Source organism: Gorilla gorilla, chromosome 18 (genome assembly GCF_029281585.2).
Source record: "Gorilla gorilla gorilla isolate KB3781 chromosome 18, NHGRI_mGorGor1-v2.1_pri, whole genome shotgun sequence".
Lineage (NCBI taxonomy): Eukaryota > Metazoa > Chordata > Mammalia > Primates > Hominidae > Gorilla > Gorilla gorilla.
In genome coordinates this window covers 28,126,056-28,139,024 of record NC_073242.2, presented here as the reverse complement: position 1 = coordinate 28,139,024, position 12,969 = coordinate 28,126,056, and the positions used below count along the sequence as shown (strand labels likewise).

The window sequence follows — 12,969 nt, the reverse complement described above, 5'->3', positions numbered from 1 at the left end:
TGCAACCTCCGCCTCCTGGGTTCAAGCGATTCTCCTGTCTCAGCCTCCCGAGTTGCTGGGATTACAGGTGCCCACCACCACCCCCGGCTAATTTTTTGTATTTTTAGTAGAGACGGGGTTTCACCATATTAGCCAGGTGGGTCTTGAACTGACCTCAAGAGATCTGCCCACCTCGGCCTCCCAAAGTGCTGGGATTACAGGTGTGAGCCACCGTGCCTGGCCATTAGTCTTCGATATTCTGACACTCTACTGTATTCTTTGAAGTCTTGTTTTAGATTATAATTGAAATGCTTTTGATTCTTTTAATTTTTGGTTTGTAAATCAAATATTTCTCACCTTCTATTTCATGAATTAAACGTAGAACCTTCTGAACATGTTCATATTCTAATCTGATCTTAAAAGAGATTTAAGTAGCCAAATGCTCCAGATGCCAAATTTGAGTGCAGGCTGAGGGGAATCCAGGGGTTTGTTTCTATACAGTTCAGTTCTCTTTGTACCTAGTCATTGTAGCTTTATTTGAGTGTGTGGGCTTGGACCACTTATTGCTTCTTTTCTATGGTCTTGGGATAAACTCTAGGCTTTTCCTAGTTTGGTCAGAGAAAGGAAGGAAGCCTTTTCTTCAAAGGGCTCCACCCACCCTCCAGCAAAGGTAAATCACTAGTGCTCTAGAAATTGATAGAGCTGTTAGCAGGGACCTTGAGACCATGTGGTCATTGTAGAGTGGAGGAAACAGAAGCATCAAGGGGGAGCAGTGACTCACCTGGGGTCAGACTCAGAGTCTAGAACAGAGCCCAGAGTTCCTCAGTTCCAGTCTGGTTTGACTTCACTTTGGGGATTCACAGAAACCTTTGCTTAATTATTAGGGCAGGCTGTTAGCTTCCTTTTATGGATTTGTAATTAACTTTTATTTTTATTAAAATAATGTTTTTGACTAGGCATGGTGGCTCATGCCTGTAATCTCAGCACTTTGGGAGGTCAAGGCGGGTGGATCACTTGAGCCCAGGGGTTTGAGACCAGTCGGCAACATAGCAAGACTCTGTCTCTACAAAAATATGTTTCCCCCCTTTTCTTATGTCTCCTCAGGAAAACAGCACCATTGAGTGCTATGGCATCCTATAGAGAACTTCAGTCTTTGGTCATAGCATTAAGAGCTCATGGTTTCATAGCCCCACGAGCCCTCTTTGAAATGATCTAAAATTAAAAGGCTTGGATTTGTTTTTTTTTTTTTGAAATGGTGCCTCACTCTGTAGCCAGGCTGGAGTGCAGTGGCGCAATCTCGGCTCACTGCAAGCTCCACCTCCCGGGTTCAAGCGATTCTCCTGCCTCAGCCTCCCAAGTAGCTGGGACTAGAGGCACTTGCCACCACGCCCAGCTAATTTTTGTATTTTTAGTAGTGATGGGGTTTCGCCATGTTGGCCAGGATAGTCTCGATCTCTTGACCTCGTGATACACCCGCCTTGGCCTCCGAAAGTGCTGGGATTAACGGGCATGAGCCAATGGGCCCGGCCTTTTTTCGTTTTGTTTTGTTTTGTGTTGTTTTAAGAGTTAGGATTTTGCTCTATCACTCAGGCTGGGTGTAGTGGCATGATCACAGCTCATTGCAACCTCGGGCTCCTGGGCTAAAGCTTCAGGCACAACAAAGCATGTTCATTTTGACACTCTCCTAAGTTGTCGAGTTTTTTTTTTTTTCTTTAAATAGCCATCTGTGCGTGGTGTCTCATGCTTATAATCCTAGCTATTCAGGTGGCTGAGACAGGAGGATCACTTGAGGCCGGGAGTTAAAGACCAGCCTGGGCAACAGAGCAAGGTCTCCTCCTGCCTCAGCCTCTTGAGTAACTAGGACTACAGGCACTTACCACCATATCTAGTTAAGTTTTTCATTGTTTTGTAGAGACAGGGTCTCAGTGTTGCCCAGGCTGGTCTTTCAACTCCTGGCCTCAAGCAGTCCTCCTGCCTCAGCTTCTCAAAGTGCTGGGATTACAGATGTGAGCCACTGTGCCTGGCCTTTCCATGGATTTTTTAATGAGACTGCCTCGTTGCATTTAGCTTAAGTTGTAGGGAACTAGCAGAGCAGTGACTTGAGGATTAGAAGAAGCTGCTGTGTGTTCTGCTTTTCCAAAGGCTTTCTAGAATCTCTCAAGGTTGTGGGCCTTTGCACTTTTACCCTTTTTGGATTATATTTCATGACCAGTGCAGCAGGTCAGGGTGACTAAGGGACAGCATGTCCAGAAACATGATGGTAGCCCCGTAATGCTTGCTGCCTTGTGGGTTCTGGCTGATGCCATCAGCAGCCTCAGGAGGAGGAAAGCCGTTTCTAACCAACGTGATGTGTGGACAGGGCTACTCGCCGCAACACTCGTCATCGTTGCTCTTGCCACCGGTCGATTCACTTTTTTGGTGGCAGTGTTTTAAAATAAAACCAACCCAAATGAAGAGTTAGCCATTTTGAATTCTCTTGCATTTTTTTCCTTTCCTGTCTTTGTAGAGTTAGTCTTAATCTTTTCTTTTTCTGCCTTTCTAGCCGTCATTTTGTGTGTGTGAACAATGTAGGCTCCACTGAAGATTTGTAGAGGAATGGCGAGGCCCTAGAATGTAGCTCATATTCAGACGAAGTAAGTTAGCTAGCAGTTTTAAGAAGATGGAAGGGTACTCTTAGAACATTCCAGCCACACATTAGCTTAAATAAGAACTTTAGCAGTGAAAGTTTCTCTGCCTAGAGAAATATCCATAGCGAGGTTATTGGCTTTTAGGTGGCTGAAAACATTGTCAGTGTCCATGGTCACCTCAGACGCAGAAAAATATTGTATGATTTATTCTTTCTATCTTAAAGAATCCGCTGGTTTTGACATCATTTACATTATATGCAGAGAGACATGTTTAAATAATAATAAGATAGCCCAGTCTTGTCTAATTTCATGTATTTTCATAGCTTTCTTTTGTTGCCATTTAACTTTTCCAGAGGAGCTTCTTAATAACTTTGCCCAGCAAATAGGAGCCTGGAGATTCTGCCTGTACTTTCTCTCCAGCACTAGGAATGACTATGTAATGATGTACAGTTTAACAGTTTTTGAGGTAAGTTGTCAGTAATTTTATACTCTTCTGAAAAGGATTTTGTAGTTGTATTGCCATATCATGAGCACTAGACTAGAGCTGTAATGTGCTGGGAGAGGGTAGCTCAGCTCTGGGATGTCGTCCCACATACTGTCTTTATGTAGTTGTCTGGTGTTTGGGGCATCTTCCATCTTCCACACTAGAAAGGTAAGATGGATGGTTGACTTTAGGGTTAAGTAGGTAGGTCATTTGTGGTAACATGTAACTATTCCCTGCCTGTTATCATTGATAAAGGAAAGATAATTAAATAAAAACATTTTAGGAGGAGAAATAATAACCATAATACCATCATCCCCAACAACAAAAAGTTTTATTTATCACCTCTCTTCCAATCCTTGTCTTCTGTGCCCCCCTTTAAAAAGCCTAACTGTAGGCCGGGCGCAGTGGCTCATGCCTGTAATCCCAGCACTTTGGGAGGCCGAGGCGGGTGGATCAATGAGGTCAGGAGATGGAGACCATCCTGGCTAATAAGGTGAAACCCCGTCTCTACTAAAAATGCAAAAAAAAAAAAAAAAATTAGCCGGGCGCGGTGGTGGGCGCCTGTAGTCCCAGCTACTCTGGAGGCTGTGGTAGGAGAATGGCATGAACCCGGGAGGCGGAGCTTGCAGTGAGCTGAGATTGCACCACTGCACTCCAGCCTGGGCGACAGAGCGAGACTCCGTCTCAAAAAAAAAAAAAAAAAATCTAATTGTAATCATATTGCCCATGCTATTTTGTATTCTACTTTTCCCCACTTTATTTTATATCCCCACATGTGGTTATGACATTATTCACCAAGGCATTCTCCTGTTTTTGAACATTGAAGTTGCTTCTGTCATTATATTTTGGTGGCCATTAGAGACAGTGGTGTAAACAAGTTTTTGCACATACAGCTTTTTGTTTCTGTTATTTGGCAGTTCTTCCTAGGAATGGGACTGTTGTGTCCTAAGATTTGAATACTTTTATTATTCTTATTGCCATATTGCCCCAAACCTTTATTTAAAGAGGGATTCTTGTTTATTGAAGTGATAATAGCTACCTGTGGGATGAAAAGCAGTTATTTTTGTGTATAGGTTGTTAACTTAAAAGATGTATATTTGTTTTTCAGAATCTGATCAATAAAATGTGGCTTGGGGTCCCATCTCAGGATAAGATGGAAATCCGTAGCTGCCTGCCCAAACTCCTTTTGGCTCACCATAAAACCTTACCTTACTTTATCCGGAACAAGCTCTGCAAAGTTATTGTTGATATTGGACGTCAGGATTGGCCTATGTTCTACCACGACTTTTTTACTAACATTTTACAGGTAAGGATATGCCTAAGGAAACTTTATCTTGTGAATAGTTTGTTTGTTGAAGTGATTATTTCCTTGTCCTGAAGAGGACTTTTAAGATTAGCAGTTTGGAACTGCAGTAGTGAGGTTATTGTAGGACTGATTATCGCATTCACTTAACTTTATATTTATAAGACATATTGTATCTTTGTGCGGTGGAGAAAGTGGGGGAGAAAAACCTAATCTCTTTGTTAACCTCTTGTGCAGTTTGTTCAGCCAGTATTCGAAAGCCTGTTAGGTGCTGTACTAGGTGTTGGGGGTACAAGGGTGAGGCTTTCAGTAGTTTCGGCGTTTAGTGGGGGAAATAGCTGTGCAAACAGTAATTACTCAACAATATGGTAATTATTGTGGAAGTATATGCAGAGTGCTGTGGTGGCATAGCATGTAGACTTGGTGTTGTTGGGCTGAGATGTGAGATGGTGAAGTGGCAGAGTAAGGGGCTAGATTGATGGGCAGAGGCCAGGCCAGGAAGGGTTGGGGGGTTCCATTGTGCAATTCGTAGTTTTTCCTAGGGAGCTAATGAAAAGTTTTGAGGAGGGAGAAAACATGGCTACATGTTTATGGTGGAATGATGGCTAGCTGGGGTCTGGATTGCAGAGGGGCGAGGTGAGAGGGAAAGAGGCAGGGTGTAGAGGATCTGAGCCAAAAGGAGACGACCTGGTGGGTGGAAGTGAGGCACCCAGGGGATGGGGGCAGGAGGCCAGTGACAATAGGTGAGAGGGGAGAGAAGGGAGGAATCTAGAATGACTTCCAGTTTTCTGGCTCAGATAGATTTTTCAGGCCAGGGTTGAAAGAAGGGGAATGAATTTGGGCAGAAGATGGTGAATTCAGTTTGATAGAAAATGCATTTAAAATTTGTGTGTTCCTTCTTTGTAATAACTAATGAGACATTAGGAAGTGTGGATCTGGGATCGGGATTTGGAAGTCAGAAGGGAGTAACTGGGACCTAAAAGCTATGAGGGAGATGCTATTGCTCATTTGAATCCTGTGATCAAGTTGGAAACATTTTCATGTATTGAGCTAGTCTTGGGTATGCAGGAAGTGGGTATTATATACAGTTTATAGAAATAAAGTTCTTTGAAAATTGTTTATAGTCTCAGTGACTGTAGGATTTTCCAGAACAATATCATTTTCTAATGTTCTGCCTGCTCTTCATACAAACCATTTTAATGATGCAGCAATTCAAAAAGAATTCAGCATCCAAAGTGCTTCTCTCAGATTGTCTCTCAAAGGGGCACAAAAATTCTTCATTTAGTTTTGTTTTGTACAGTGCTTCATTTATCTAGAGATTTATTGGGTTGTTACTGCAAAGGAGATTCATGCCTTTATTCAAGTAAACTATTTGTTGAACACTAAGCACATGAGGGGATATAGTAATGAACAAAGACCAAGTCCCTGCCTTCCTGGAATTTATGATCTCAGGGCGGGGATGGGGGCATCAACGAACAATAAACAGGTACACACTTGGAGGTATTTATAAGTATGATGAGAACTCAATCCAGGGAAGGGGAAAGAAAGTAGCGGGGGTTGTGTTTAGATGGGATGCTCGTAGAAGGCTTTTCTGGGGACAGACATTTGAGCAGAAACCTGAGTGGGGGTGATGGGGTGCACCACGTGGGTATCTAGGGGAACAGTATTTTGGGCAGAGAGAATAGGAAGTGCACAGGACCTGAGGAATGGCAAGCAGGCCAGTAGGCCTGGACTGGGGGGCCACGAGGTGGGAGACACTTCCCTGGCGTTCTGTCCAATACACTTGCCTTCAATCCAAGTTGAGGACAGTTATGGTAACCCTCTCCAAGGCTCTCTTAAGTGGGCGTCAGGGAAGCCCACTGGAGACAGGAAAGACCAAGAGGGTTGGGAGTCTAAGTGAACCTATTCCTGGGTTGGTTAGTAGTGCGTCCTGTGACAAGAAGAGAGGGACCTTGAGACGGAGAGTCACAGGCCTGATGATAGCAGGTAAGGTGGAGCTACAGTTCCACTGCTGGGATTGGTCCCTTTGATGAAGAACAGAACGTTTCCTGGCTACATTTGAAGTATAATTATTTGTAACAAAAGATGGATTTGGAAGAGAGCACTTTTAGGTGAAGGGCTTCTGGAGGTTTAAAAAGGCTAGTTGTCCACTGTTCTCCACCACCTCCTGCTTTCAACCCCTTCAGTATTGACTCCTTTAACCTCATGTAGCTTTCGTGACTTTGAAACACCATATAGTAGAAGGAGCCAGACTGTGAGGCAGCAGGTTTGGGTTCTGCACCCAACTCTGTGTAAAGTCTTCTTTTTCTTTTCTTTTATTTTAATAAATAGAGATAGAGTCTCACTATGTTGCCTAGGCTGGTCTTGACTTCGTGGCCTCAAGTGATTTTCCTGCCATGGCCTCTCAAAGTGCTAGGATTATAGGCGTGAGCTGCTGCCCCTAGCCTAAAGTCCCCTTTGATTTTAGCACCTCCTGCCACTTATGTAAGCTTCCCTTTCTTTCTTTGTAAAATGAGAGGGTTGGACTAAGTGATCTTTGAAATCCTTTCCAGTTGTGTTATGTCCTGCTTCTTATTTATTCTTGTGAACTAGACAATGGCATATAAGCCTTGTCAAGAATGATCAGTACTCAATGATCAGTGCCCAGTTGCTGACATTTCTGATAATATAGTGGAGTTATCCCTCTGTATCCGTGGGGGATTGGTTCCAGGACCTCCTTGGATACCACAATTCATGGATGTCGAAATCCCTGATATAAAAAGGCATAGTTTGCATGTAACCTATGCACATCCTTTTGTGTAGGTTAGACCATCTCTGGATTACTTCTAATACCTAATAGAAGGTAAGTGCTCTGTAAATAGTTGTTATACTGTATTGTTTAGGAAATAATGACAAGAAAAAACTATACATGTTTACTACAGATGCAGCCATTTTTTCTTCTTTTTCCTGATTATGTTCTATCTGTGGTCGTTTGAACCCTTGGATACAGAACTCGTGGATATGGAGGGCTAACTGTAAACATTTTCTTCAGGTATTGGTAAATAATGCCAAACTGGTTCTGGAATCCATTTCACCATCACTTGATCCTTTGAGTAAATCATCTCAAGGGTTTTTTTTTGGCTCACGTTGTGTTTGCAGTCTGGGGTGCGTGGTTTTGTTTTTTTTAAACGCTGTGACAGTTTGTTGGGTGGTATCTATGCAGTTTTTGTTATAATTGTGGTGACCACCATAACCAGATAGAGAGGGGTTGATTTGGTAACCCAGCCTTACGTGCGGTGGGTTGGTTATACCCTTTCTAGGCTCCTGGAGAAGTAATCGAAATTGAAACCGACCGCTTTCCTTCCCACCTGCCTGCATATACGTTAGCACACACATAACACTAATGGTTCTAGAACCTGTTCTTCAAATTCCTGAAGTCTGTTGAGCAGAACCTGTGGTCACATTGTACCTGGGGCTAGAGACTTAAGGGGCAAGCAGCATAGGAGAGAATTGCTGTTTCTTCTGTTGGGTCGTGTAATAAAAACAATGGAACCTTTTCAGAAGTTCACGCTAGAAACCTGAACTTGTTCTTCAACCTGCAGGAGCTTATTGTCTGTTAAATTGCAGAGATTACCTATGTTACAGGCTTAAATTATAGATGTGAAGATGGTAAAGGGAGACACTATTTTAATAAAAAGCTTCCTGAGTACAAAGCTAATGAGAGGAAAAATTACACATTTTATCAAGCTCTTTTTCAAGTAAAGAATAGCTTTCTTTTTTCATCTGGCTTCTTGCCTGACCTTCTCCCCTTCCCCTAAGTGGTGAGAGGAAAGAGAGCTTGCAGATAGATTTTCCATATCGTAGGGGATTTTTATATCTGGGAAGCACAGCATTTCATATTTATAGGACGGTGTATATTGCCAAATGGGATATTTGGCATTACGAGTCATTTCCAGCTGAGAGAGTAAGGATGCAGCCTGGAGGGGAAAATAGAGACAAAAGAGGTAGAGGAGAAAGAAAGGGAAAGGAGGAAGTAATGGGAATCTTTTAGAATATAGACTGATAAGCCAGAGGTCTCCAAATGGAAAGAGATGCTTACCAAGGATCAGTTCTATTTCATTGTGTGAAGAGAAATTTCCTGTCCTCCCTACACTGCATGATCTGAATTTAAGTCAGTGTTAGAAATAGGCCCAATTTGTAGAAAATGAAGATAAAAATTGTGGAGAATATACAAAGTTTTAGTGTTCAAGAGACCTGAATTTATAGAGAGCATTTTAAACACATCATTCATTGCTGCTGGTTACCTAGTGCTGCTTCTGAAGACACTTGAATTTACCTTAAGTTCCCATTATTGAGTACTTGTCCTGTTCTTTAGGGGTGAGCTTTTCCTTGCTTTGTGATAGGGAGAGTTATTTCTAAGGGAAAGGAATGTACCCTGTATTTATTTATTTATTTATTTATTTTTTGAGACAGAGTCTTGCTCTCTTGCCCAGGCTGGAATACAGTGGGGTGATCTTGGCTCACTGCAACCTTTGCTTCCTGAGTTCAAGTGATCCTCCTGCCTCAGCCTCCTGAGTAGCTGGGACTATAGGCGCCTGCCACCACACCTGGCTAATTTTTGTATTTTTAGTAGAGACAGAGTTTCACCATGTTGGCCAGGTTGGTCTCGAACTGCTGACCTCAAGTGATCTGCCCACCTTGGCCTCCCAAAGTGCTGGGATTACAGGCATGAGCCACCATGCCCAGCCCGTACCCTGTATTTCTTGAAGTGAAGAATATAAAGTCTGTATGGGTGCAGTTCCTGAGTGTTCTCCTCTTCCCTAAAGTTTATATATTTTTTTAGCTTGAGTAAGTAAAAAAAAAAAAAAAAAGTGTGTCAGGGAATTAACTACATTTAAATTTAAGATTAAGGAAAAACTTGAAGTGCTTTTCAAATTGTCTGCTCTTTTATAGATTGTAGCAATTAACTCAACAGATAATTTTAGTGGCAACTTGTTTACTTTTATCATTTCTGGAAATTAAAAAATAAGTGTAATAGTAATGCTTTGAATTTTGTAAAAATGATTAGGAAGATGTAAATAGTGCTTTGCTGTTGAAGGCATACTTTTTTTGTCTTGTTTAGTTAAACTTTGTTATGGTAGAGAGACTATTACACGTGATAGAAAAAGCAACTTAATTTGCTACATAGGTATTTGCAAAATCCTAACTAATCTTAGTTTAATGACATGTATGTGTGGTGTTGCTCTGCTATATTTAATCATGAACTTTTCTGAAGCATGCAAAGTTTAGAAGTGTGAAGTTGATTTAACAACATGCATATTGAAAAGACATCACAAATTGATTTACACATCTTAATCACTAATACAGATATAATTTATATACATACACACACAAAACTTGGTTACTAGACAAAGTAACAAAGGCTGTGTTAGGAATCTGGACATGTATAAAAATTGTCATGTTAGGTATAAAAGACCATTGTTTTCTAGCTGTTTTTAAGTTCATGGTATTAGAATTTTGTCCATAAAATATGATGAGAATGTATTTTGAATGGTTAAAAAGAGCTACCTAAATAGCCTCTAAGTGATGTTTCTTTTTTTTTTTTTTTTTTTTTTTTGAGACAGAGTTTTGCTCTTGTTGCCCAGGCTGGAATGCAATGGCACGATCTCGGCTCACCACAACCTCCACCTCCTGGGTTCAAGCGATTCTCCTGCCTCAGCCTCCCAAGTAGCTGGGATTGTAGGCATGCACCACCACACCCGGCTAATTTTGTATTTTTAGTTGAGACGGGATTTCTCCATGTTGGTCAGGCTGGTCTCTAACTCCCGACCTCAGGTGATCCGCCCGTCTCAGCCACCCAAAGTGCTGGGATTACAGGCGTGAGCCATTGCACCTGGCCTCTAAGTGATGTTTCTGAAGTGTTGATTTATGTTCATGTAAGATTAAACACACACAGATGCTTCACAGCTTTAATGCTACTGAGTCTTCTTTGTACTTTATTAGACCAACACTCTGCTCAGAACATGCTTTTTCCTGGCAGTTGATCCAGTCCCCTGTGACAACCCCCCTTGGGCTGATCATGTTGAAGACAACTTCAGAAGAGCTGGCTTGTCCCCGTGAGGACCTCAGTGTGGCTCGGAAGGAGGAGTTGCGGAAGCTGCTACTGGACCAGGTGCAGACAGTGCTTGGGCTACTGACAGGTGAGCAGTATGGTAGTGCCCAGAGATAGAGGCCTGCCCGCAGGCACCCAGAGTTCAGGCCTTGGCACTCAGCAGCTTTGAGCAGTTGTTTGCGCTGTTTCTGAGATAGCATGAAAATGGGAAGCTGCGTTCCCAACACCTATAGCCCAGGGTCTAGCACACAGTAGGACTACAAAATAGATTTGTACCTTATTTTCCTCGTAGTCTTTCACGAAGTGGTCTTCACTGTAACTGTGATCAGTGAGGTAGAGTCCAGGTCATAGGAGTATACCTACAGTGCTGATCACTGCATGGTAAGTTAGGTGGGTGGCAAGCACTCTATTTAAAATAATTTGAATTGAAGATCAGGAGAAGTTGGAGTAGGAGGATATGAAGATTTCCCGTTCTGGGTAAGGAAGTGAGACATGGTGTGGAGCCAGCCCCTTGTGCACTAGGTTGTAGTTGTATGTAGCATTTTGTCTTTTCTGTTTGATGAGAGCCTCATGACAAGGTGTAAAGGGTAAGAATAAACAGAAAGCAAACCACAACATGAGACAGGAAGGTAGGAGGAGAGGGGAGTACCCTGGGTGACTGGGGTGGCTGCTCTGTGCTGCTGTGATACCTGTTTGCTAGGGAGACACGTATGCGATGCCTGGCCGTGAGGCCCTGGGGGTGCCGGGAGCCTGGGCTTGCTACTTGAGGGAATCTTGCAGTGAAAAGAAGTTTTTATCTCTAACTCCTTTATCCAGGCTTCTTCTTGGATGTCTAGGAACTTTCTTTATATCTCCCGTTTAGTGCTTGGCATGTGGTGGGCACTTAAAGTTGGCTGAAAGAACCATTGATTTAAAAAAGTAAACTTGGGTTAGTGCAATGGCTCACACCTGTAATCCCAGTGCTTTGGGAGGCTGAGGTGGGAGGATCACTTGAGCCCAGGAGTTTGAGACCAGACTAGGCAACATATTGAGACCCCCATTTCTGGAAAAAACAAAACAAAACAAAAAAGTTAGCTGGGTGTGATGATGCATGCCTGTAGTCCCAGCTACTCAGGAGGCTAAAGAAGGAGAATTGCTTGAGCTCAGGAGTTTGAGGCTGCAGTGAGCTATGATCGTACCACTGCACTCCAGCCTGGGTGACAGAGTGAGACCCTGTCTCTTTAAAAAAAAAAAAGAAAAAGAAAAAGAACTTGGCATTTGCCCCCCTATCCTTCCCTAAAGCCCCAGGGGTAAACCTAAACCTTCAGAGTATTTATTCATTCAAAGCACTTTTTTTTTCTTTTTCCTTTTTTTTGAGACAGGATGTCTCTTTGTTGCTCAGGCTGGAGTGCGGTGATGTGAACACAGCTTACTGCAGCCTCAGATTTTGGGACCTAAGCGATCCTTCCACCTCAGCCTCCCCAGAAGCTGGGACTACAGGCATGCGGCACCACGCCTGGCTAATTTTTGTATTTTTACTAGACATAGAGTCCCTGTATTGCCCAGGCTAGTCTCTAACTCTTAGGCTCAAGTGATCCTCCTGCCTTAGCCTCCCAAAGTGCTGAAATTACAGGCATGAGCCACTGTGCCTGGTCTCAAAGCACATTTTTTGACACCCCAACTAAATGTTAAATTTCTAATGTTAGGGACCATGTTTTATACCTCTGTGTCCTACAGTGCCCAGCAGTATATTAAATATTTTAAAAATTGAGATAAAACTCACCATTTTAAAGTGCAATATTGACCGGCTTTTAGTATATTCTTGAGGTTGTGCAACCTTCACTGCTATCTAATTCCAGAACATTGTCATCACTATAAAAAGAAGCCTCATACCCATTAGCAGTACCCTCCCCCACCCCGCCCCATTCTCCTCTCCCCCAATCCCTGGCATTCACTAATCTACTTAGTCTGTCTCTATGGATTTGCCTTTTTTGGAATTCTCATAAAAATGGAAGCATACAATATGTGATCTTTTGTGTCTGGCTTTTTCACTTAACGTAATGCTTTCAAGATTTATTCAGGTTTTAATATGAAAAATTTGAGAATAAGATATTTTCAGAAGCCTTTGTGATCACCTTATGTTCCGGGTTCTGTACGGGTATAAAGAGGAAGAAAACACAGTTCCCACCCTCAGGTAATTTACACTTGAGTGGGGAGAGACAAGTAAACAGTTAAAGATGTTTTAAGAGCTAAATAGAGGTATGTTTTATGTGCAGGAATTCCTGAAGGAGGTGACAGCTGAATGGAATTTTGAGCGACAGACAGGTGGCATTTAGTCTGGTGGAAAGGTGATGTTGAAATTGGGAGGAGGAGAGCAGGTTAGAGGTTGAGAGGGACACATGTAGAAGGAACAGCAGACAGTTGAGCATAGCAAGGCCGCGTCTGTCGGGTGAGCTGAAGCCTGGGTCAGGTGAGGCTAGATGAGGCCAGCAGAAGCCAGGATTTC

At 42.7% G+C, this 12,969-nt stretch overlaps 1 protein-coding gene and 1 non-coding gene across 5 annotated transcripts in view; one reads left to right on the top strand and one right to left on the bottom strand.

The window, feature by feature from the left end:
• The window catches only part of XPO6 (exportin 6), a 114,198-nt gene that overhangs the window by 31,759 nt on the left and 69,470 nt on the right, over window positions 1–12,969 (top strand). For 3 of the 4 annotated variants that reach the window (XM_019012287.4, XM_019012288.4, XM_063700071.1), the window contains 3 exons: window positions 2,960–3,072; window positions 4,199–4,396; window positions 10,413–10,572. In XM_019012287.4, the coding sequence (XP_018867832.2) occupies window positions 2,960–3,072; window positions 4,199–4,396; window positions 10,413–10,572 (471 nt within the window). The remainder of the gene's footprint in view (window positions 1–2,959; window positions 3,073–4,198; window positions 4,397–10,412; window positions 10,573–12,969) is intronic. The other variant, XM_063700072.1, reaches the window with a different exon arrangement.
• Window positions 1,068–1,193, bottom strand: LOC115931131 (small nucleolar RNA SNORA25). Its single transcript, XR_004067683.1, has one exon. It is a non-coding gene; the product is annotated as a small nucleolar RNA SNORA25 (small nucleolar RNA).